Below are 24,986 nucleotides of genomic sequence, written 5' to 3' on the forward strand. Positions count from 1 at the left end.
TGTTGATTCCTTATCCTCCCTCTATAGTATCCAGAAGATGAAATCTGATAGAGAAGATTTAATGTTAGAAATTCATCAGTTTGTTTAGACTACATAAACTTTTTATAGATGTGAGATTCTGTTGGGTACCTGCACATGTAGGAGTTTAAGGAAATGGAAAAAGCAGATAAAATAGCTAACATTTCTACTAAAATCGGAGAATTTATAGATGTACCTTTTGGTAAAGGCGAAATTAAGGCATTGATCAAAAAAGAAATGACAAAGAAATGGAAAGTCAGATGGGACAGGAATAAAAATGGGAGGAAATATTACAATTTACAGAAATCTATAAATGCACAAGGAGTAAATAGGAAAAATAGAAGAGGAGACAATTTTAAATAAAATGAGGTTTGACCATACAGGGTTGAATAAAACAATGTTTTTGTTAGGTAAAAGAGAAACAGATGAATGTGAGGAATGTGGAGTCACAGAAAACGTTGAACACATATTGTTCCATTGCAAAAAATATAGAAGAATGAGGATAAGACTAAATCAAAAGATAAGAGAGGTAGGAAGGAAATGAAGTATTGAGGGATTACTTGGAACTACAGGAGAAGGAATCAAGAAAACAGAGAAAGCTGTGATACAATTTTTGAAAGATATAAACATATATCACCGGATTTAGGTGATTACTTATTTATTAATTTCTATTTCATTTACTTTATATTAAATAGAGACGTATAAACTCAAGCTACATACTCCGGTACAGTAGGTGGCGGTATACACCTCTTTAAGATGTGTTTGTAACCCGCCATTAAACTAAAATAAGAAGAAGAAGGAGAAGAGAAGAAGAATAAGCCCCATGCGTAGATTACCGGAAGTTCACGTGGACAGGCTCGGAAAAGTGTTATAACTCTGTGACTCACTGGTAAGTGCGTTTCCTTATTTATTGTAGTACATGTGTTGTATCTTAGGTACTGTCACATAATTAAGTCATAACACTGTATTTTCAACCGCACTCATTAATCGTAATCTGTGGGGGGAAAAACTGCTACTGTCCTATGTTAGCAAAGCGCAGCCCTATGGGCACGATGACACTGGCAAACCGTATCTTACCTTTTAACCTGAGCATGTTCAGCCCTAAAGTCCAGTTCGTTTGACTAGGGTCCTTGCGCCGTACACTTCGTTGGCCCGATACAGTCCATGCAGGAGGACACGCATACACTGCGGACAACCTCAATTATAGAGAAATCCTGGAGTTTGTAACATAATCAAAACATGCTAAAAAGTTAGTAAAGTAGCTCTCATGTTCTTTTCCCCTATCCGAAAATTCAAAGTACAGTATGTAGTAGTATTGCGGAGTTTTCAGTGGACTGAACCTCGTGGTCATTCCAGTTACCCTTTTCACACGTGGAAAACTCAGGACATTACCTGGAGGGGCTATATGCTTACGTGATAAGCCATAAATAAATCAAAACTGCGTTGCACGCTGAAAATAACTAAGATGTATTTTACTGCGAGCACGTTTTGTCTGTAGCTTCCTCAGGTCAACGAGGAGCTGTACGTCATCACGTTCACATTGGGGGGGGGGGGGCTTGTTTAATAAAGCCAAGGACTACAGAAAGCAATAATTACATATCCTATTACTCACTGCTAATTTGAATGTCACGAAAGGGCCTTAAGACACTTAAGTTTAACGGCCATTCGGTGTCAGAAGTTAACAAAGGGGTGCTAACATAAGCCTGCAAACCCAACAACGCAGGGAATTTGTCATCCATGGCGCTTTTATGGTATGCTCAAAAAATAACTGGAAACAACAGGGGACAGGGGTTGGAGGAGAGCTGAGGCTTCAGAATAGCAGTTTGTTTTGGTTTAATGCTGGTGCTTCCTTTTAAATGTACATCTTAAAATGGTATTGATGAAAATGTTATAGTTGTAATAAATAACATCCATTTCAAATTTAGAGACACTCTGATCTTCAATTCCAGAGATGCATATGATATCTGTTCCTTTAGGAGACGACCCTTATTGCCCTTTTTTTGTTAAGATGCCAACATATATATATATATATATTTATATATATATATATATATTAATTACATTATACAACCATCCATTTCATAAACTATAAGTTTTAAAGTTATAAAAGTCATGTTTGTGCTTTGTTCTGCCTCGGGTAGGGGTATCTACAAAACTAAAGGCTTTTTGGATGGTTTTCATCAACAATCGATTGTGGAGAAACCCTGCATCTATGCTAAAGAAAAAGTCAAGATGTGCTTGCTGCACTAGTAGCTGAGTCATTGTGTTTTAGAAAAAAGCTGGCCAGATCATGGTGGCTCATGTGAGCTGCTTCTTGCGATAATGTGGTCAACTACAACATTTTACAAAGTGAAACACAAGGGACCATAATACTGTTAGCAAGATCATCATGAATTCATGTTTTTTTTCATGTCTTTGGTACTTTAGGTATTACATCAGTTTCCATAATGATAACTCCTGCATTTGATCTGAGTCAAGATCCTGAGTACCTGATCCTCAACATACGTGTGCCATACACCAGAACATCAGAGTTTGATCTTTATATTGATGGAACAGATTTAAAGTTCTACGCCAAGCCCTATTTTCTCAGGTGAGTTAATCTCAAATCTAACCTTAAATGCATGGTAGTTTTTGTTTCCTCATCATATTATTACTCAAAATGTATGATTACATATTTAAAAAACATAGGAAAAGATTGCAGGATCCAATTGTTGGGCATTTGACTTTGTCATTGTCTGTCTGGGTAATAGTGATCATGTATCTTACCTTCAGATTATCACTGCCTGGAAAAATAGTGGAAAATGGCAGAGAGAGGGCTAAATTTGACATTGATCAAGGTAAGTCGCATTGATATATAAATTATTACATAAAAATGGCCATTAAGTCGAGTGATAGGTACATTACAAAAGACACTGTTGCACTAAATAAACTTTTTTTTTTTTTGTTAAAAAAAATGAGTTTCTGGGGAGACTATTTCTGCTGTTGTAATTCAATATCTGTTATCCTCTGCAATATAAGTATGGCACTATATTAAAATGGGACAAGAAATACCCAGGTAGGCAATTTATATAGCTACTTTTTAAAGGGATAATTCACCCATTTGCATGAAGCTTTGTATCACTAGAAACATGGTAGTAGTGTTTAATGGTTGTGAGTCCAGCCCTCATTTTGCCCTGAGACGACAAAAATGTGTTTTTCTTTGCCTGGAAGTTTTCTTCATGTGATGCAATATGACGCTTTTTGCATCATATTGCGTTGGGATAGGTTTGGGGTGGGGGGGGAGTTTGGGCAGGCCATCCTCGTGGGGGGGGGCATCCTCGCCAACAGTCCCAAGGAACCTAAGAGAGCTCAGGAGCTCCCAGAAAAAGGAGAGGTTAGAATATAAAGATAGTGACAAGCAGTAATAAGATATGAAAGCTGGGAGAGAGAGAGAGAGAGAGAGACAGAGGGAGAGAGAGATAAGAGATCCTGGTGCCAGTTCCCCCGGTAGTCAAGGCCTATAGCAGCATAACTATGAGCTGGTCCTAAGCCAGCCCTAACTATAAGATTTATCAAAAAGAAAAGTTTTAAGTCTATTCTTAAAAGTACCTAGTGTGTCTGCCTCCCGGACCCCGACTGGTAGACTGATAACTAAAGGCTCTACCTCCCATAGTATTTTTTAGAGACTATAGGCACCACGAACAGGCCTGTATTCTGGGAACGTAATGTTCTTGATGGATAGTACAGTACAATTAACTCTTTAAGATAGGATGGTGCCTGACCGTTTAGAGCTTTGTAAGGCTAACAAATGACATGACGCAAGACTGCCTGTTCTCTGTCTCAGCTGTTTTGGAATTGTGCTTTAAGCGCATGTGGTTAATCATCGAACTAAAATTTCCATGGAATGCAAGTTTAACACCACAAATCTTGTCACTGCACAATGCACACTCACTTTATTGTTTTGGTCATTACTTTTCTTGATTGACACATCACAAGTGTACCAGACAGTTCTTTAATTGTTGTGCTTTTGCTTTCTTGTGTAATAATATGTTCCTAGAGAGTTCTACAGTTCTATCCAGCTGCAGCTACTCTTCCCTGCTCCTATCTGTGCTGCCATGCCTGTGAGCATTGCAGAGCACGCTGAGACACACCAACATACATTTCAGCATAAATGTACACGCACACATCCAAACTTTGACTTATGTGCATCAGCACACAGTTTATCTGAGTTTCGGTCAAATGGTCAGTTTGACATTTCTCCGTTCACTCTCAGCATGTCTGCAGCTAACATAACGACACCAACCTCATCTCTCAGTTGCTTTAGTCTCAGTCTGTGAACGTTTCCACTCAGACTCATGCTGCATTATGAACACCGCACGCTAAATGCACGCGAAAATAATGAGCAGACTGATTATATAAGTGACTAGTATTGTCAAAGCTAAATCAAGAGAAAACTTGTTTGTGGAATAATTTATTATTCACTGATGGCTCGAACTACCTTTTTTTTTGTTTTTTTTAAAGGCCAGCAATTTATTTTTATTTTTTTTCAATTTCCTTATCTAATAAAATTATTGAATCGGTGCGTTAATCTGTGATTGATTCAACAGAACATAATGATTTTTCAATCAAATTTACTGTAACAGATGTGTATGCGACACAAAAACACAATTTTTTTTTCCTCTACCTGCCACCTTGGCCCGTAAGTAAAACAAAAGTTGCTGGTCATATCTGTTACTGCTGTGATGGTGTTTCACATCTGCACCAGGCACTGTCTGCAGCGCTGCTCCGTTCCATGGTGGGAGTGTTTGTCTTATAACAGTGTTATTGTTAGGAAAATGATCGAGTAAGTTAAGGTCACAATCTATCAATCAATCGTTTTAAAACAATAAATTCAATGTCTTGCCTCTAATTTTTAGTTGCAGTCCTTGAGTAAAAAGCTGCATTAGAGAATAATAAACTAAAATCACAAAAACTGAGACTTTTCTTTAATACTTGAAACATTTCCAGTCATAAAATAGCATTTTACTTGAACATTAAAAACCTTGATTATTAAAGAGCATATTGCAGGTTAAAAAAATTTTTTAATTAATATTTTATATAGTCTGTTAATGGCTGTAAAATAAGTAGGTTATTTTTTTAATATGTTCTACAACACATAAGTGCTCTAATTTAGAGGAGAAAGTGGCTGTTTTAGCGTAGCCGTTTAGAACGTGCTTTTTTTTCAACAACGCGTCATGACGTAACATAAGGGAGTCGTGTTCTGTTACTCTGCTTTGATCGGCTTCATGCGTCTGTGTATGAATGAATGAATGAAGCCTTTATTGCCCCTGGGGGAACTTGTCTTGCACGGAGAGCATGAAACACTTTACAAACAAACATTTAGAAAGCAGCACAAAAGAATTAAAGCACAAAAAACACACTAAAACATGATTAAAGAGGTGTAATGATACGTGGTAGTGAGTGAGAATAGACGGGATGCCTCCCTGCTATAGTTTGTAATTTGCGCTGCGCACATTCGGGTGCATAGTGTAAGTGGCTTGATTATTCAAAGTGTTTTTTGGTGAATTATTCCCACAACCTCAGAAACATCGAACAGACACGTTGAATATTTCGGCATCAGACACAAAAGCGTTTCCTTATTAATGATATAAATCTCTGGGTGTTTAACATCAAATATTATATACGCAGACAAGCATTTAATGATTTGATCTGCTGGAATCCTCTTTTATATTCTCTAGTTTGCGCGTAATAGACACCGGACAGTCTGTATTAATATATGTAGTCATACGATTTATTATAAATCCAACTCTGTTACAAGAGAGCGTGTGTGTGTGTGTGTGTGTGTGTGTGTGTGTGCGCAGTGGGGAAAGACAGAACGCGCAGTTTGGAAACAAACAGAAACACAACCTTTACTTCTGTCGGTCCTTTATCCCATTAAAACTTTAAACTTTTTGTAGTAGCCTAATATATGTGCACGCATTAAACTGTGGAGTGTGTGCGCTGTTGTGCATGTTTGTGTGGATTACGTGCGCTGTGATCCTGCACCATACACTGTATTTTCTATAACAACGTGAGCACTGGGCTACATGAGGAATAAACAATAAAGACATGGTGCTGCATTTGCACAGGCTGTGTAATCGGGTTCTATGTCTGTCTGTCTGGCTCTCTCTCTCGCTGTCTCTCTCGCGCGCGCACAGCGCGGCACCGTAATACGTTGTACAGATTTGCCGTTTTTACAAGCAACTCCCATACAATGTAAAGGTGAATGATCGGCACTTGCACCTTCTACAAATAGTTTTTTAATTGATTGAATGTGATTACAAACTTTATATATGCTGATGTGAACACAGCACTCGCCCATATATGGCGAGCTGACACCTGTCACTCAGCAGGACGCCTGCTCCGGGTCTCTCCTCACACCACAGCTTCTCTCCTGAGGCCGTTATTCCTCTAATCCTGCCTGTTTCTGCTCTCTATCACATCTAAAAGGTTCAGAATAATAAGCCAGTGGACCATTATATGTAAAGGAATACATATTTTCTTCCTATTTATTGACGGGAGTGACACTCGGATCCATGATTTTCTATGTTAAACAGACGGGGATTCAGCGGGACTCCCTCACGTTACGTCACTGCCGAATGCGGAAGTAAAAAGCAAAGACGTGCGAACACGTACCAAAACGTCTCCAGGAGACCCTGTGGGTTATTAATTTCAGAATTTCTTTAAAAACAGTATTGTTAACGTATTTTCCTATGATTAGTTAAGTTTTGTCTTTAACCTGCAATATGCTCTTTAATTGTACTTCATTACACAAGGCTGTGTAATGATGGGGCTGGTCTAAAAAACATGTAATGTTAGGTTTTTGTCCTATGGGTAAATAAAATGTTATTCCAGAAAACAATCTTCTTGTTTAAGTTTTGCCTTATGTATTTTTATGAGACATTGGCCCTATGTATTTTTATGTAATTTACTAGTCACAACCTTTTTAAATGATAAACTGCACTACTAGTGGTTGTTTGTATGTAACAGATGTTGGTTGATGTTTTATACATGGTGCTACAATCAACATCCAACCCTGCTGTAGGTGTCTTCATTGTTTGGGTACCCAAAGAAACACCAGGAGAACACTTTGAAGGACTACAAATGTTAACAAGTCTCCTCGCTCCTAAAGGGTCTCGCTCAGCAAAACCATTGGTAGAGGTCTTAAGCACAGGTGCGTAAAATCTATTCAGTATATTGTCTGTTGACTGAAAAAGTGTATATTATAAATTTAAAAAACAAATAACATGGTGTAGGTTTGTACTGATCTAGCTAACTATTGTTCCAAAAGAATATAGTAAAAGTCCTGGGAAGGGTGGTGAAGATGAAGAAGAATTTGACTGGAATTATGAGCAGGAGATTTTCCAGGAGACCTCAGAGGAGAAGCAGAAATATGGCTTTGGCAATCAACGTTCTGGAGTATTTGCAAGACTACAGGTAATGTTATTACCTATATTATATTATCAGTTTTATCAGAATTTGTTAACCCAACCGTCATTTAAGTGGATCTACATTGCAAGTTTGAATGATTTGTGACTGTCTTGACAGAAAGAAATAAGTGATGTGATTGACGTCAAGAACCCAGAAGACACCACAGCTGCAGAGAGGAGGCAGTCACGGCTGCATGTAGAGGCATGTGGCTTTTCTCCTGATCATTACCTGTGAGTTGTTGACTCTGACAACATAAAACCTTCACTTTTTTACACACGGACCTTTTCTGTGGTATTTAACATATACCTGTCTTTGCAGTGCTGATTTCGTTGAAGATGATGAGATACAGAGGCTGCTAAAATATAAACCATGGTGGGCGAAACTGCGTCCTTCTAACGAGCAGGAGGGAGATGCTTGTGAGTGAAAGCACACTTTCCATTTTCCCCTCACACTGTTAAAGTTCTATAAGTTAAGAAATCAAGTATCCATTTATAGACACAAGAATGGAAAAATCAACAAGCTCAAGGCTTTAATGTGACCCATCCCCTTCCAAATGTTTCATTCATCTCAGAAGGTTACCAATGTTACTGTGGTATCCTCGACACCTCTGTGTGGTTTGCACACTGCATGGTATCAAGTGCTTGCTCAGTTCTCCTTAGAATGTTCTACCATGACCAGTTTTTCCAAAGACTTTCATCACCTATTGGGGCTCCAAAGCCATCAGTAGCCGTTATCCCTTTTATTCCTTAGTGAGCCATGTCTCAGAGATGGCCAGGCACCAGCAGTCCACTATTTTTCCGAAGGTGCAGCCTGTCTCCTCCACATTTTCTCTATTTTTCCTCCTTGGTGCACCAACATCATCGGTTTAACTGCGTGTGCATGCACCCAGACAGACAGAAAGTAATAACAGTTAATTTTTTTAAGAGGAGGTTTAAGGAATACAAAAAAATCAAATCAATTGTAATACACCCATGTTACCAATACCGAACCAGCAAAATCATGGGATTTTGCTGGTTTGCTGGATTTTGTAGGATCTGGCAGAGAGGAAGAGTATTACGGTCGAAGTTTAATGCTTGCTGCGCCATTAACCATATTTAATTACCGGATTGAGCTTTTAATTTTTTATTTTTAAAAAGCACCTGTTTTTTTACACGTATTAATTAAAGCTGAATTATAGGACTCGCGTCAAGAAATTCGATAATAAAATCTATTTAAAACGTAAACATTTCTTGTGGGTTTTAGGAGGGTACTTTGGCTATCCTAGGGGTAGCTTCAGCGTCTCCAAGCCTCAAAGCTTTTTAGGAGTCACAAAGAGTCTGCTTAAATATACCATGGAGTTTTTAAATGGATATGAAATTGACTGAAGTTGAAAAGGTTACCTTACGTTACCTACATAAGTAATGGAGAATAAAAAACATTTTCTTTCTTTCTTTGCTTTTTGGTGTGGCTGCCTGATCTGTATTTGGCAGAACTATTCACACTAGATAAAAAAACATTTTTAGTTCCAGTGCAGTTTTTCAGAGTTAGGGGTATTTTCGCTACATGAAAAAAGTTGAAGATAATTAGTTTGATAGAATACTGCACACACATCAGGATCCCTCAATAGAGGATCCAAATTTACTGCGAATTTAATTGAAAAATACTGGATGGATGAATTGTTTTTAATACTTATTTTCGTGCAGCCATATCTTTCATGGACATTGAAAAGGAACAGCTAAGGAAATTCAATAACCGCTCCTACCTGCTAGACAAGATTTCCCGGGACCATGTGTGGCTAAGCCTTGTGGACATCCTTCTGGCTTATTCCTATGAAGTGCGATCTACAGAGGGAGAGCACAATGTGAGAGTGAGCTTGTGAAAAGAGGCAACTCATTAGCTTTTCAAATTTTGTCCTAGCAGAATTAATTGAACTAAATTGTTTTTTATATTTTCCTTCTTGCTATTGCTGTGATAATAAGTGGCCCTATTTTCACCTGCAGGTTGAGTCACCTTGGACCGTCAGAAAACTCAGCGGAACTTTATGCTGGCTGGAAGTGAGTCCGTTACTGTACTCTAACATAAGATTATTGAAGACAATGAATGAATAATTACATTTTCAAAAATCCCTTCAAAATCCCCCAAAAATACTGGTTAACATTTAAACAGGGTGGAAGAAAGTATTAGCTCAATTGAGCTCTACATCCTTTTATCCCTTGATAGTATGGACTTCATAGGTCTCTTTAAACAAAACAAAACACACAAGGCTCCAGCTTATCAAAGTCATTGAACCTATCTTCAAACTTCTGTCCAAGCTTGGACATGAGGTCACAATACTTATGCACATTTAAAACGTCATTTGCTTCCGCTTGGCTTTTCAACATGCCATTGCAGTCTTTATTTTTCAGTTGCTGTCACCCACCTGACCTCATGTGTGAAGGAGGAAATCTCCATACTCAGCAGACCTGAATGAGCTGCTTGAATGTAATAGATAATCTTAATGACAGGTGTCATAACATGATCAAATCTCATGACTTGGGAATTGTATTTTTATTATTTTTTTGCTTTTTCTGGACTTGGCCTCCTTTTAGCCCTGTTTACATCAAGCGGTCCAGTATGGATCAGTACAGTTTGGTTCGGTAAAGCCTAATCTCATTTGTGTTTCCTCCGCCAACTGTGGCATAATTGGTAGGCATTGTGTATACCGGATGCCAATAGCCGTGTCTGCTTTGTAATAGCGTCACATTATAGCAGCTAACAGCAAACCCAGTAATAAATTCAACAAAGGAGAAAAACTTGACACAAACAAAACCAACAATGGAAGTCATCCAGCAATTTGTCACTGGCGTGTGGCTTTTATTACAAAACTCAATCCAGCTTTGATTCAGAGAAGGCTGTGTGCCGCGAGGAGAAATATAGCCCAATAAACAATTGACCTGTGTATTTAAACATGTCTGCAGTCAGCAGTCAAGATGATTTTCTGGAAACAGTAAGGCCTTTTTTGACGGAGAAATCATTCAGGAGTTTTTATTGGACTCTGTTGCACTGATGGACAAAAATGAGCACTTGACAACGTGCCACTCTCCTGACGCACTGTAACGAGGCTGGTTGAGGACATTGCTGCAAACTTGAAGCTTCAGCTGAAGGACAAAGCGACCGACTATGACTATAATAATGTTCAGAAGATTCTTGTCCTCTTTGGATTTAACTACGTATGTTAGCAGACATTCTCAGTGATGAAGTTAAAAAAAATCCAAACAGATCCTCTATCAATGATGAGCACCTCTCAGCTTTCATTCACATAGCCACCTTAGACATTCAGCCAGATTTGAATTTCCTTGTTGAAGCCCAAGATAGAATCAGAATCAGTTTTATTGGCCTGGTATGTTTAACAATAATGGAATTCATTTTTGGTAGCCTGTGCTCTCTGTATACAATGTAAACATTAAATAATAACAATTAGCTAAAAATATAAACGGGTAATTAATGTGTACAAGACTAAGAGACTGGATGAAGATAGACTGGATTATTCTTACTGAAGTGAGAAGTTATTGTTTGGACTTGTTGTAAGGTTTTTCTTTGCTTGTAAAGATAAAAAAGTTGAAGATAAATTGCACGAAATATCACCTTTTTACAATTACATTATTATTTTACATATTACATCTATAGTAGTATTAGCTAATTAGACCTGTACACCACAATGTAACAAAGCCTATTTCTACAAATGTTTTTTTTTATATATATATATAATTCTTTATTTAGGATCATTGCATTTCCAACACACTGTCATTGCAGGTTACATTCTTTCACAGTCTGATCCATTATTCTTTTTCTTTTTTTCTTTCTATACATCGTATTACAACATTAATCAGAACAAAACATGGGGTGTTATATAAAATTACAAAAAAGGGGAGAAAACAAGAGGAAAAACCAAACCCAACACAAAAAATCTGAAACACAGTTTAATAGGTTTCCCCCTCCTTCCCCTCCCCCTCAAACATGGGCCGGGCATCTCGGGGAAATATACATTTCCCACGTCTTCCAAATTTCCTCAAATTTACAGTCCTGGAGCCTCAATGAGAAAGTAATTCTCTCCATTACATATATTTCATATATAATGTCATACCATTCCGTAATTGATGGCGTATTTGGTTTAAGCCATTTCCTTGTGATTGCTTTCCTAGCTGCTGCACTCAGTATTCCAAACAGTTTCTTAGTTGTAATATTTGTGTTCGTTGAAGATAGGAGTCCAAAAAAAAGCTTGTCCCAATTGAAAGTTATTTTTGTCCCAAATATAATTTCTAATTCGAAATGAACCTTGCGCCAAAAAGAGTGTACCTGATTGAGCAGGGGTAATAAAATATCTACAAAGAGTCTTCCAGCCAAATGTCCGAAGTGAGCTTGAGATTCTCCATTGAGCTTCACAATATTTAGTCCATACTTCCCCTGGCATGCACTTATTACTCTCCTTTTCCCATTTTTGTTTGATGTATGTGCTGTCTGCTGTTTTGATACCCTGGAGCCTCTTGTAAAGTCTTGATATTACTTTAAGCCCAGAGTCGTCCTTATGCACTAATAAAGATTTTCAGTAGGTCATTTTCAAAAGCTGCTCCATTTTTTTGTCATGGAACGGTTTATGTGATGACGTATCTGCAAAAATCTAAAAAAATAAGTATTTTTTAAACCATGTAATCTGTCTGTGTGTCTGAAAATCATTCATTTTGCCCCGGTCAAAGAAAGTACAATATGATGAGAGACCCCGATATGCCCATCCCTTATAACTTACGTCCAACTTGTTTGGGGTGAAGTCTATATCATGAGAACACCACTTAAGAATTTGTATCTCTTCCAATAAATTATTTTTAGTGATAGCATTTAACCAAATCTTCAGAGGTAAGTTGATCCAATTATTACCTAATTCGACTAAGTTTTTAATTAGTCTTTTATCTCCTAACCTCGCCTGAATAGGAACCGCTCCGGACACATTCTCTTCAATTTCTTTCCATCTGGCTTGGTAGTCAGAGTTGCACCAACAATAGAGGATCCTTAGTTGGGCGGCTTTATAATAGTCCTTAAGACAGGGGAGTGCAAGTCCACCCCTCTTCTTTGTCAGCTGAAGAATTTGAAATTTTATCCTAGGTTTTCTTCCATGCCAAATGTATTGTGATATTAATTTATCCCATTCATTAAATTGTTTGTCAGTTATTTCAATTGGGAGAGTTTGAAACAAAGCTTTGAAAACAAGATTCTCTGAAAAATATTCATCTTTACTGACTCAATTCTCGACTCAAAGCTTAGTATCTGTATCAAATTCCATCTTATGTCCTCCTTTAATTTTTGACTTAGTTGGATAAAGTTTAAAGCATATAGGTTTGAAAGGTCTGTTGATATGTTAACCCCCAGGTATCAGGTATATGTGGTATACCAGGTATATGTGGTCTTGGTCCCACTTTAGTTCAATATTAGATTTTATGGTCTGGCTTGGCTTGTATTGAAAACTTAGCACTTGAGTCTTTTTAATATTTAAACTGTAGCCTGAGACAGAGCCAAAAACATCCAAAAAGGACAACATTTCAAAATTGAGCTCTCTGGGTTTGTCAAATAAATTAAAACGTCATCCGTAAATAATGTGATTTTATGTTCCTGGTTGGACATTTTTATACCTACAACCTTATCCTGTACGATCCCCTGTCTCAATGCTTCAATAAACATTGCAAAGACTAGTGGACTAATTGGGCAGCCCTGTCTAGTCCCTCTTTCCAGGTCAAATGAGTTTGATATGGCCCCGTTAATTTTTATCCTTGCCCTTGGGTTGCTATATAATGCTTGAATAGTTTTAATAACAGTCTGATGAAAACCAAATTTCTGTCGTACTCTATAAAGAAACTCCCAACTAACTCGATCGAACGCCTTTTCTGCATCGAGACTCAATAATACTGCCTGAATTTTAGTTTCGACTATATGATCAATCACATGCAGTGTTCGGCGAATATTATCCTGTGTCTGCCTTTGTTGAATGAAACCTGTCTGATCTAGACTTATTATCTCGGGAAGGATATTTTCAATTCTTTTTGCCAAAATATGGGTAAAGATCTTATAATCTTGGTTCAGTACACTTATCGGTCGATAGTTTCCACACTCAAATTTATCTTTACCTTCTTTTGGTATCAGAGAGATCGTTGCCTCTTTCCACGAGGGGGGGGTTATGCCTGTTTTTATCACGTGGTTATATGTGGCCTTCATCATAAGAATTAGATGGACTTTAATTTCCTTGCACCACTCTGATGGGAAACCGTCTGGCCCTGGTGCTTTATTGGGTTTTAAATGCAATATTGCCCTTTTAATTTCTTCATCCGTAATTTCACTTATAAGAAGTTTATTTTGTTCATCCCTCACTTTGGGTAATTTTATCAGGTCAAAAAAGGCTTCCATCTTTAATTCATCTATTTTAGGTTGTGTATATACATTTTTGAAAAAACTTACAAATGATTGCTGGATTTCTTTTGCTTTGTAGTGTGTGGAGTTTGTTAGAGGATCCCTTATTTTAAATATTGTGTTCTCAGCCTGCTGTTTTTTTAATTTGAAGGCAAGTAGTTTAGCCGATTTCCCCCCTGCCTCATCTTCTTTTTAATGTCATTTGAATATATTTCATTTAGTTCATTCTTCTTCCTATCTATTTCTTTTTTTATTTCTTCATTTAGTGTCTCTTTATGCATGTTTTCCAATTTCTTTAAATCCGTTTGTAAACTTTTCAATTTTTCTTTTCCAATTGGAACTGTATCCTATAATTTTCCCTCTAAGTACAGCTTTGGATGCATCCCAAAGAATCAGAGGAGATACTTCCCCATTATCATTTTCCTCAAAATAATTTTGAAGATCTGTTTTTAGTTGCTCCCTCATCTGGCTTAGAATTCCAGTATTTAGCCTCCAAATTGTATTTTTCTTTTCAAAGCCTAATCTTAACTCCATCAAAATTGGTGCGTGATCTGACAAATCCATGTTCCCTATGCTACAATTCATCACCCTTTCTAAATCCCTTTGAAACATAAAAAAATAGTCAATTCTGGAGTATACCGAGTGAGGGTGGGGGGAAAAAAAGTATAGTCCCTCTTTATTGGATTCAGATCTCTCCATATGTCTAAGAGTCCGAGCTCCCCCATCATTAATTTTATATTTCTGGCTGTTTTCTTTTCTTTTGATTGATATGGTTTCGATGTATCTAAGGTTGGATGTAGTCTAACATTAAAGTCTCCTCCACAAATAAAGATGCCCTGTGCTTCTGGGATCAATAGGTCAAAAATGTGCTTATAGAATTTCCATTCAGATCCTGGAGGTGCGTAAATATTCAAAAATTGACCAAAACACCTTGCAGGTTTCCCCGGACCAGTACAAATCTCCCATCTATGTCCCTCTTTTCATTTAAACACTCAAAGTTTAGTTTACTAGCAATTAACGTTGCCACCCCTCTTTTGGAGCCTGACTACAGGAGGAGGAGTACTGGTTAAATCTCCATCTCTTGAGTTTTTCATGCTCAGTTACATTCAGGTGAGTTTCTTGGAGGAAAGCCACATCTATTCCTTCCCTCTTTAATTTTGCCATTACTTTACTCCTCTTGATCGGATTCCCAAGACCCTTTACATTGTAAGTTGCTATTTTAAGTGACTGGATGTTTTGCATTGTGAGACACAAAGTATATTTTGATGCCCTTCAACCCTATGCATAAATTAAATTTTACACCCCTGGTGCTACAATGAACCGTAGCCATCACGTGAACAATGAACAGTAGTAATACATTAACAAACAAAAGAAACCAATCGTCAACATTAACTTCCAAAGATAAGGCCATTCTAATGGCCTTGTGACTCAGATGGAACTTGAGTGTAGAGGGAAAATCTCTTGTCCCTAGTGTTGGGGGAGAACCCTCTTCAGCCTTTAAGCTGATATTTAGGTCTACAGTATCGCCAGTAATGGCTGGCCCGACACATTATTTGTCCTCGATATGCCCTTAAATATATCTCACTGACACATTCAGATTCATATCTGGAAGAAAAGTTTGTTAACATAGTCAGACACGTACCCGCATTGTCCTCAAAGATTACCTCTGACACATCACATTAAAAGGATTTATCCATCGTTCTGGCGGCGGAAAGCCTGGAGCCGCTCCTTGAAACCATGCCCAGGGCCAGTGGTTTCCCGGTTACCCCGTCTCCTGGTGGATCGCTATGTCAGCTGGTTAATCTGGTCCAGGAGGGACGTCGGCTTCTTCATCACCGTCACCGGTATCCCCCTCTCTGCCATGTCCACCGTTGCCTCTTCAACCGAGTTGTACATCACCGTACCATCCTCGTAGTGCACTCTCATTCCGGCTGGGAAGGGTGTCTGGAATCGGATGTTTTTTTCTTTCAGCGCCGCTTTAGCTTCTGTGTACGCTCTTCTTTTCCTCAGCAGCTCCGGTGCGTAGTCGTGGTCCAGGTGGATCCGCGACCCCTGAAAATCAAAACCTTTCTTCTGCCATGCTCGTTTAATGACATCCTCTTTCATCTTATAGCTCGAGAACTTGACCACAAGTGATCTCGGCGGTGCTCCGGCCGGCGGCTTAGTGGCTAGCACCCTGTGCGCCCTCTCAATATTTAACACTGTAGATGGCGGGAGCTCAAGACCCTTCATTAACAAACCCTCCAGAAAAGCTGACACCGACGTTGCACTTTCTTCAGCTCCTTCTTTAACCCCGTGAATCCTCACATTGTCACGTCGCGAACGTCCTTCTAGGTCCATCAACTTAGCCTCTGTTTGCATCTGAAGTTTCACTAGCTCCGCTAAAACCTTCTCTGAGGATTGGATGCGGCTCTCGGCTGTGTCAATTCGTTCCTCTGCTTCCTCCATTCTTTTGTCGATTTTCTTAATGTCCTCTCTTATGCCGATAAGTTGTTGGCCGAAATCCCATCTAAGTTCCCGGAGTTCTGTCAGGATTAAGCCCAGGCTAGCTTCCTGGCTCGGCTCATCTGCCGTGTCATCTTGTCCTCCATTGTGCAGTGCTAACACTGCTAGCTTGTGACAGCTCGCCTTCCTCTTCCTCGTTGTATTTATTTCTTTGTGTTAGTCTTTTCTTCGCTTTTTGGGGCATGTTCTTTCCCCTGCTGTGTCCCCACTTGTTGTAGCACTTCTTCAAGAAAATTCGAGTTGTATACGGACACTTTCAATTCCCACTGTCGGGAGCCTATTGCTTTATGCTGCAATTGTGTACTGCGCCAGACCGGAAGCCCCCATTTCTACAAATATTTACAGACTATTTTTATTGACAAAATGTGGGTTTCTCATGTGGCCCCTTGTAAAAAAATAATTGCCCACCCCTGGAATTGACGATTTTTTCGATTAGTCAACGGACTGCAGTGTTTAGCTCCACCTTTCAATGTCAGATCGATATTCTTGGCACCCCAACAGAAGGGTCCTAATAAGTAGAACGGTACGGGTTGGTAATTTGGGAATCTTTCCCAGCTTCAGTCTCTGGAAACGCCACAAAATGCTTGTCGTACCGAGACAAACTGAACTGAACTGCTACGTCCACTGAAACGGTCCAATATGCAAGACATTTAGTGAATTAAATCACAAAATTAAGGATACAGGCTCTCTGTCAACAATGCAGCAGCCAGTATGTCTTCCGTAGTTTAAATTCTGGTGAGTAATGTTTTTTTAGTTTGTTTTTTGCCATAGAAGTAGGCAGGCCACAAGGCCCTCTTTCTCCCAAGCCCTCTGTTGGCCAGGCAAACGGCAAACCAACAAGGAGTCGCAAAGATGAAAGCAGGCATGCGAACTGGTGCAGAAATACCCAATTCTGCCTGAAAAAAGCCATGGCATTTCTATACGCGCCATCACCAGAAAAACTAGGATAAATAATGTGAATAGAAAAATGTATATGCCGGGAGTAACTACACCTGTGGATCCTGTGAGAATTTGCCTATGGGATTTTTGCAATGGATTTTGGATCATTGCAGAAATAAGCTCTGAGGCAAACAAGTTTCTGATGCGTAGCTGTTTTGTTCAGCAGGATAATCTTTATAGATGGACACCGTTTGTAGAAAGTTTGAAGTGCATAATGCAGCCCAGAGAAGTAAAAAGCTAATGTTATGCTACATGAGAACTACACAACAGTTGGCTGTTTTTGATGTCATGACCGTTATGCTTCACTGGTCTAATCAGCAGTTTTGACAAGATAGCCAGATTGTAGCTTGCTAAGTTTTTTTTCACACAATATGTACAAGAGCACTGAAAAACACGACTAGAGACTGGAGGATTAGTGAGACTGGCGCGATGACGTTTATTTTCCCCGACAACTTCTGAAGTCTCATTTAGCCACTTGTTCGCAAAAACTTTAAAATTCACTGGGAGTCTTAGCTAACATAGTTTATCTTGGCAAACAAAACATCAACATCTCTTAAGCGTGTGTTAACCACAGACCTTATTTCAGGTGTCTAAAATACTGGCTCACTTCTAAGTTTTAGGAATCATTACTTTGCTATACTATTGCTTTATGTGTAAATATGTGAAGTGATCACATTAAATCATACCCTTGAATCTACACTCTTCCTGTTCAACCAATCTGTGATTGGTTGAACAGGAAGGAGACATCTTATAAGCTACGGAATATTTCCTGAAAAAAAGTGCATTTGTGAATTGTACCACAGCAGGGAGTCTCAGAAAACCCACACACAAATGCAGTGAAGTTCACAAAAGACAAACAGTTGGTAAATAAATATAGCAAGATCCAAATGTTTTCGATAGAAATAGCAAATACTTCTAAGTATATGTATATCATATATCTGTGGATATTACATATATTTAAAACTATTTGTGTGAATCAGAAATGATTTTTTTTTATGTACAGTGATAAACATTTGTGCTTTGAGAAATATTTTTGTGGAGAGTCATTATGTATAAATTCCAAAATACATTTGTGAATCCTTCTCTTTGCTTTCAAGAATATTCAGTCTGGTCTAACGGCAAAAAAATTTGTGTTTTATTTTTGTTATTAGAATAAAAACAGAAGTATTATTCATGAATCTGATTATAAATAAAATGTTTTATTAAATTGAAGTTTGATTGGTAAATAATTTCTAGAGCTAAAAATCCACACCAATTTTACATGGTTTCCTTTATGTGAAATTAATTTATTGCTTTTTTGGTTTATATTTCTTTCTGTCTGTTATTGATGCCGTATGCTCGGTAGATTTCTGATTTTCATGTTCAATGATTTGCAGACATACAGGTCCTTGCAAGAAGTCCTGTTGTCGTTTGGACGAAGGGTCTTGTGCTACCCACTCTACAGACACTTTGCTATGATCTCTGCGGCTATCAGTGACACAGCGTTGATCTTGAGGCTAGGTGAGTTTCCTTAAAGCAGTGGTTTGATATGATCTTGACACGTTTGTCACCTCATTCTCACAATGATTTAAAAAAAAAAAAAAATAGCACCACGGAGTCAACATTTTCTCAAAGTTTATCAAATGAATAATTTGAAAAGTATCAATGTAGCCTAATTCTATTCCGGAAAACTACTTCATAGTACATGAATACATTGTATTAATGTGCTTATCAACGTTATGATAATAAGGGGGTTCTTGGAAAAAATGTTCATCTCAAAGGGGTTCATGTTCTAAAAAAGTTTGAAAACCACTTCCTGAAAGCACCACAGCAACAACAACCACCACACATATATTGTACATGTAAACTGCATTAAAGTTATATTGCAACATGAAAGTTATGTTGTCTGACCAACTCCCCTTTGTGTTACATATATAAAACTATTTGTACTTTAAATTTTATTTAATTTTTTTGTACTCCATTAACAGTTGCATCATGGCCTCTCAACTGGCAGAATTACTGTTATCTACCTGGATTGTAATTTTGTCTCTTTCTAACTTCCTCTTGCTTCATTTATGTATATTTTTGGGCTTCATTCAAATTCATAATCATCTCACCAAGAAGGTGGTAGTAGTGATAGAGTGGTATCCTTTATATAAAATTAGTTGTTTGTCTGAAACCGACTCTATCACTAGGAGTTTCATCCCCAACCCCTACAAATGGAGCCAATAAAAATGTGTCTCTTTTCCATGGTGGGACCTCGACTGTACCCTGCTGGGTCCTTGCAAGGACCGTGCTGGGTCTGTGACTCTAAGATCCCCCCTCATAGTCGATGATGTAGTAGGCGTTTCTTTACATTGAATTATCCAATTTGCATTTACATTTTTCTCTCCAAGAACACACAATGAAATGATTGTAAAGAGAGTGAAAAGGACATTGCTTTTACGTTTTATAGTAGTAAGTAGTTTACATAGATAAAACAAACTGACAAACTTTTTTTAATTTTGTCAATCTAAAAAAAAAAAAAAAACATGCATTTTTATTCCAATCACTTTTTGCTGCCATACGTTTTTTGGTAAAAATACAAATCATTTGAGAATAAGTTTTCATGCACCATATAATAGTATTAAAATCATTTTATGATCCATGTCTATGTGCAAGCCTGCAAAACTATTTTGTAAAATATTTGTAAAAAGACTGAAATGTTATCTTATATTTGAACAGCGATTATTATTATTATAGTTGCACCCACACACCCTACTTAAACGCTGACCTCTATTAAATGACTCTTCACAAGGATCTATGGCAGTACTTTTTTTGTATTTTTTTTCCCAAAAATTATTTTTGGGCCTTTTTAGCCTTTATTAAGAGGGAGGACAGTGGATAGGGTCGGAAACCAGGAGAGCGAGTGGGGATAGACATGCGGGCCACAAGCTGGACACGAACCTGCAGTCCTTTTTTTTAATTTTTTTTTAACACCATAATGATAAATATTTCATATATATATATAATATTTCATATATTGCGGATCACATTTGGTCAGACCCTTGGGGAGTGATAAGAACAGATTATGGTTTCTGTTGCATAACTACTTAATACCTTGTGGAAATAACATTATCTTTATTTGCCTGTCATGTTGTGTTCCTGTGCCCAGGGAAAACCTGTGTTCTTAAATGCCTGCTGGATATTCACAAAGTCTTCAGAGAGAACGACCCGGCCTACATACTGAACGATCTGTATATCACAGACTACTGTATCTGGATACAGAGGGTCAAGTAAGTTCACAAACGCATGAAAGTCATACTTAGTAAAATGCTCCTGAGCCCAAATCCTCTCTCTCTCTCTCTCTCTCTCCTCTCTCTCTCTCTCTCTCTCTCTCTCTCTCTCTCTCTCTCTCTCTCTCTCTCTCTCTCTCTCTCTCTCTCTCTCTCTCTCTCTCTCTCTCTCTCTCTCTCTCTCTCTCTCTCTCTCTCTCTCTCTCTCTCTCTCTCTCTCTCTCTCTCTCTCTCTCTCTCTCTCTCTCTCTCTCTCTCTCTCTCTCTCTCTCTCTCTCTCATGTGTTTATATCAAACACATTTTGATCTGTAGTTTGTATGCCATATTATGTATTCCCATTGTTCAGCTGGTAGGTTTATGCCCACATCAGTACAAGCAACTTGTCCTTGGGCATGACACTTTAGCCCCGTTTCCACACAGCAGTCCGGTATGGATCAGTATAGCGTGGTACGGTTTGGTTCGGTAAAGCCTGATCCTGTTTGCGTTTCCACAGCCACCCGTGCCCTATTTGGTAGGCGGCGTGTAAGCCGGATGCTGATAGCTGTGCGAGCTACATAACAGTGTCACATGATTGCAGCTAACTGCTAACTAATAAATTCAACAAAGGAGAAAAACGTGATACAAACAAAGCCCCATGGCACCCCAAAAGCCCCATGGCACCCCAACAGAAGGGTCCCAAAAAGTAGGACAGTACGGATCGGTTATTTGGGGATCTTTCCCAGGATTAGTGTATGGAATTGCGCAAAATGCGTGCTGTACCAAGACCAACCGAACCATCTGGTGAACGCAGGGCTTTAACCCCCGAATTTTTGCTGTGTCTGCGGCGCATAAATCTGTACGCAGGACGCTGCTCTTGCGGTCAACCACTTGGTGCTTCTCTGTGCCTTTGAATTGCCCTACGGGGATAAATAAAGTTGGCACTATATGCTGTTTACCAATTAGCCTCATGGTCTTGGGGAGCTTCTCCCCACAATTTTAAGCAGCTTACATTTATTTTCCTGCATTCTTGTCAGTTTTATTCACCAACTTAATCTAGTCTTTGGGTGTGATTACACAAATCTGTACTGTGCGATACTCGAGCACGATTGGCCCCCAGCTGTGCTATTCCCCCACAAGGCCCACAATCACACTGCACCACAACTAATCGGGTAATATCGTTGTAATATAGCACATAGGTTTATGTTATCAAGCTGCCACAATGGTGCTTTTTTTCAAAACCAGGCACTATGGAGTTTCTGCTTTGCTGTTCTGCTCTACTGGCACTAACACTGTTCTGTGGTCTGCCACTAAATGTCACCACATTATTTTTAAGAAAACTTAAACTTATTGGTTCCTTACAGGGAAAGACTTACTGAAAGGAGTACATTGAAAAATTGCTCAATTATTATTGAAACACAGTAGAGCTTATAACACCGAAAAATATTTATTTACGTTTCAGTCGGTCTTGGTCTTTCTTCAGGGGAGTGGTGAGAGGGTCTCACTAGGAACCAGAGTTATGCTAATGGTGATATTTTGTAGATTGTTATATCACTCTTGAAACTGTAACTGGATGTTTTTCTTTCTGTCATTTTGTCGTGGTCCTACACAAAATAGATAAGGTAACCTGGCCTCTCACTCTTTATCTTCTCAGATCAAAGAGGATGATAGCCTTGGCTGAAATCTTACCAAAAGTGTCCCTTCATAAAAAAGACTTAGATCTAGAACTTGAGGAGCTAGAGGAGGCTGCAAAAATGGTGATGGAGGAAGAATTCAACAAGCATGGAGCCCTCACAAATTCTCTCATAGTCCATAGTGATAGCAGGACCATTTCCAGTGACAGCAGCAGCAACTCAGCTGATGACAGCAAGGAGTCAGAGACTGAAGGACAAGGCTGCGACAAATCCAACAAGGGAGGAGAGTTGTCTAAGGAAAACACTCTACACCCACAACCCACCTCAACTGTCTCTCCTAATCCCAAAGTTCCCCCAACCCAAATCTTCTCAGCAGAGTGGAAATCGGAAGCCCTACCCTCATCCTTGGAAGACTCCAGACATCTGATCCAAGAACTGGGGATAAGAGTGGCGGAAGAGTTGAAAATCACTCATGAGTCGAGCTATAAAACACAACAAAATAGTTCACAGCTGAGCAACACTGCAGAAAAATTCTTAGAGGTGTGTCCTTGTCGAAACCCTTTGCTGGTCAATCACATGAAGGAAGATCTTAAAGGGTGACATCCAAAAAATGTTGTGGAACATGGAAGACATTTAGCAGTATGAACTCTTTGTAAAGTTGTTTCTGTGAGTGTAGTAGGGTTGTGATTATATTCGCCAAAAAAATCTTGTATATGTTGAGGGATTTTTCCTATAACAATATTTGCATCCTTCAAAATTTCTAATAAAACTTCTTGCTATTTGTTGCCGTTCTTGCCTCATTTCCACACAGCAGTCCTGTACGTACAGTTCGGTTTGATTATGCCCGATCCCCTTTGTGTTTCCACAGCCACCCGTGCCCTTTGGTAGGCGGCGTGTAAGCCAGATGTAGATAGCCGCTATGTAAATAGCGTCATATGATGGTAGCTAACCACTAACAAATAAATTCAACAAAAACACATACAAAACCAACGCTGGAAGACATCCAGCAGTTCATCTACTTTGCCATTAGCATGTGACTCTTTATTATAAAAACTCAATCAAGCATTGTGTCAGAGAAGGCTGTGTGCCACAAGGAGAAATACAGACGTAAACAATCAGTGTAATACAGTAAATGGCTTAAACTCGGCGGAATTTTGTTTGCAGACGTAACACAGGAAGTGACGATTCTTTCACCCAATCAACGGACTGCAGTATTAGCTCCATCTTTTCGGGTTGACTCGACATTCTTGGCACCCCAACGGAAGGGTCCCAAAAAGTGGGACCGTACGGATCGGTTATTTTGGAATCTTTCCCGGGATTAGTCTATGGAAACACCGCAAAATGGGCGCCATACCGGGACGAACCGAGCTGGACCACTCAGTGGAAAAGGGGCTTAATTGTCCTGGAACAAGGTCTATCCCTAAGGATGTTTTTTTTTTATTAGCTTTTATTCACTGTGATTTCAGAGCCCCGTTTCCACACAGCAATCCAGTGCAGATCAGTAGAATTTGGTACAGTTTGGTTCGATTAGGCCTGCTTCCATTTGCATTTCCACAACCACCCGTGTCTTATTTGGTAGGCGGCGTGTAAAGCGGATGCTGATAGCTGCAACGTAATAGCATCACGCGATTATTTGTATTTTTACCAAGCATTATGTGACCTATACTACAGAAATTTGACCGAAAAGATCAAGTTTCAAGTCCTTGGTAGTTGCTGGACTTAATGCCTTGCAGTAAAAACATATGAAGTAATTGGTCCAAAATCCTATTACAGTACTGTTTTATGGAGTATATTGCCTTGAATCAAGTTTGTATGTATGGAAGTATTTATTGCTTTTCAATGGGCGGGCCGACCGCAAAATATTAAAATATAATATTCCATCCATCCATCCATTTTCTACTGCTTATCCGGGGCTGGGTCGCGGGGGCAGCAGTCTAAGCAGAGACACCCAGACTTCCCTCACCCCAGACACCTCCTCCAGCTCTTCCGGTGGGACCCCAAGGCGTTCACAAGCCAGCCGAGAGACATAGTCTCTCCAGCGTGTCCTGGGTCTACCCCGAGGCCTCCTCCCGGAGGGACATGCCCGGAACACCTCCCTAGGGAGGCGTCCAGGGGGCATCCGGACCAGATGCCCGAACCACCTCAACTGACTCCTCTCGATGTGGAGGAGTAATGGCTCTACTCCGAGCTCCTCCCTGGTGACCGAGCTCCTCACCCTATCTCTAAGGATGCGCCCAGCCACCCTACGGAGGAAGCCCATTTCGGCCGCTTGTATCCGAGATCTCGTTCTTTCGGTCATGACCCAAAGCTCATGACCATAGGTGAGGGTAGGAACGAAGATCGACCGGTAAATAGAGAGCTTCGCCTTTCGGCTTAGCTCCTTCTTCACCACGACGGACCGATACAGCGACCGCATGACTGCAGACGCCGCACCGATCCGTCTGTCGATCTCACGCTCCATCTTCCCCCCACTCGTGAACAAGACCCCGAGATACTTAAACTCCTCCACCTGGGGCAAGGACTCCCCACCGACCCGAAGGGGGCAAACCACCTTTTTGCGGTCGAGAACCATTTAGAGGTGCTGATCCTCATCCCAGCCGCCTCACACTCGGTAGCGAACCGCCCCAGTGCGCGCTGGAGGTCTGGGTTCGATGGAGCCAACAAGACCACATCATCCGCAAAAAGCAGAGACGAGATCCTGAGGTCCCCGAACCGGACCCCCTCCGGCCCCTGACTGCGCCTAGAAATTCTGTCCATAAAAATATTGAACAGAACCGGTGACAAAGGGCAGCCCTGCCA

At 39.5% G+C, this 24,986-nt stretch overlaps 1 protein-coding gene across 2 annotated transcripts; it reads left to right on the plus strand.

Annotated features, from left to right (window-relative positions):
* The first annotated feature begins 838 nt into the window (after positions 1-838).
* Positions 839-22,972, plus strand: shq1 (SHQ1, H/ACA ribonucleoprotein assembly factor). Of its 2 annotated transcripts, none has more exons than XM_079341492.1 (12): positions 839-907; positions 2,446-2,608; positions 2,791-2,855; positions 7,082-7,210; positions 7,328-7,473; positions 7,585-7,697; positions 7,786-7,883; positions 9,150-9,307; positions 9,447-9,500; positions 18,699-18,822; positions 20,456-20,576; positions 22,208-22,972. In XM_079341492.1, exons 2-12 carry the CDS (start codon positions 2,466-2,468, stop codon positions 22,785-22,787), a joined length of 1,731 nt encoding a protein of 576 aa, XP_079197618.1. In that variant the 5' UTR covers positions 839-907; positions 2,446-2,465; the 3' UTR covers positions 22,788-22,972. The 2 variants fall into 2 exon arrangements, with proteins under 2 accessions (XP_079197618.1, XP_079197619.1); XM_079341493.1 differs by lacking the exon at positions 22,208-22,972 and adding an exon at positions 21,071-21,129.
* The last annotated feature ends 2,014 nt before the right edge of the window (positions 22,973-24,986 follow it).

Source organism: Symphodus melops, assembly GCF_947650265.1.
Source record: "Symphodus melops genome assembly, chromosome: 4".
NCBI lineage: Eukaryota > Metazoa > Chordata > Actinopteri > Labriformes > Labridae > Symphodus > Symphodus melops.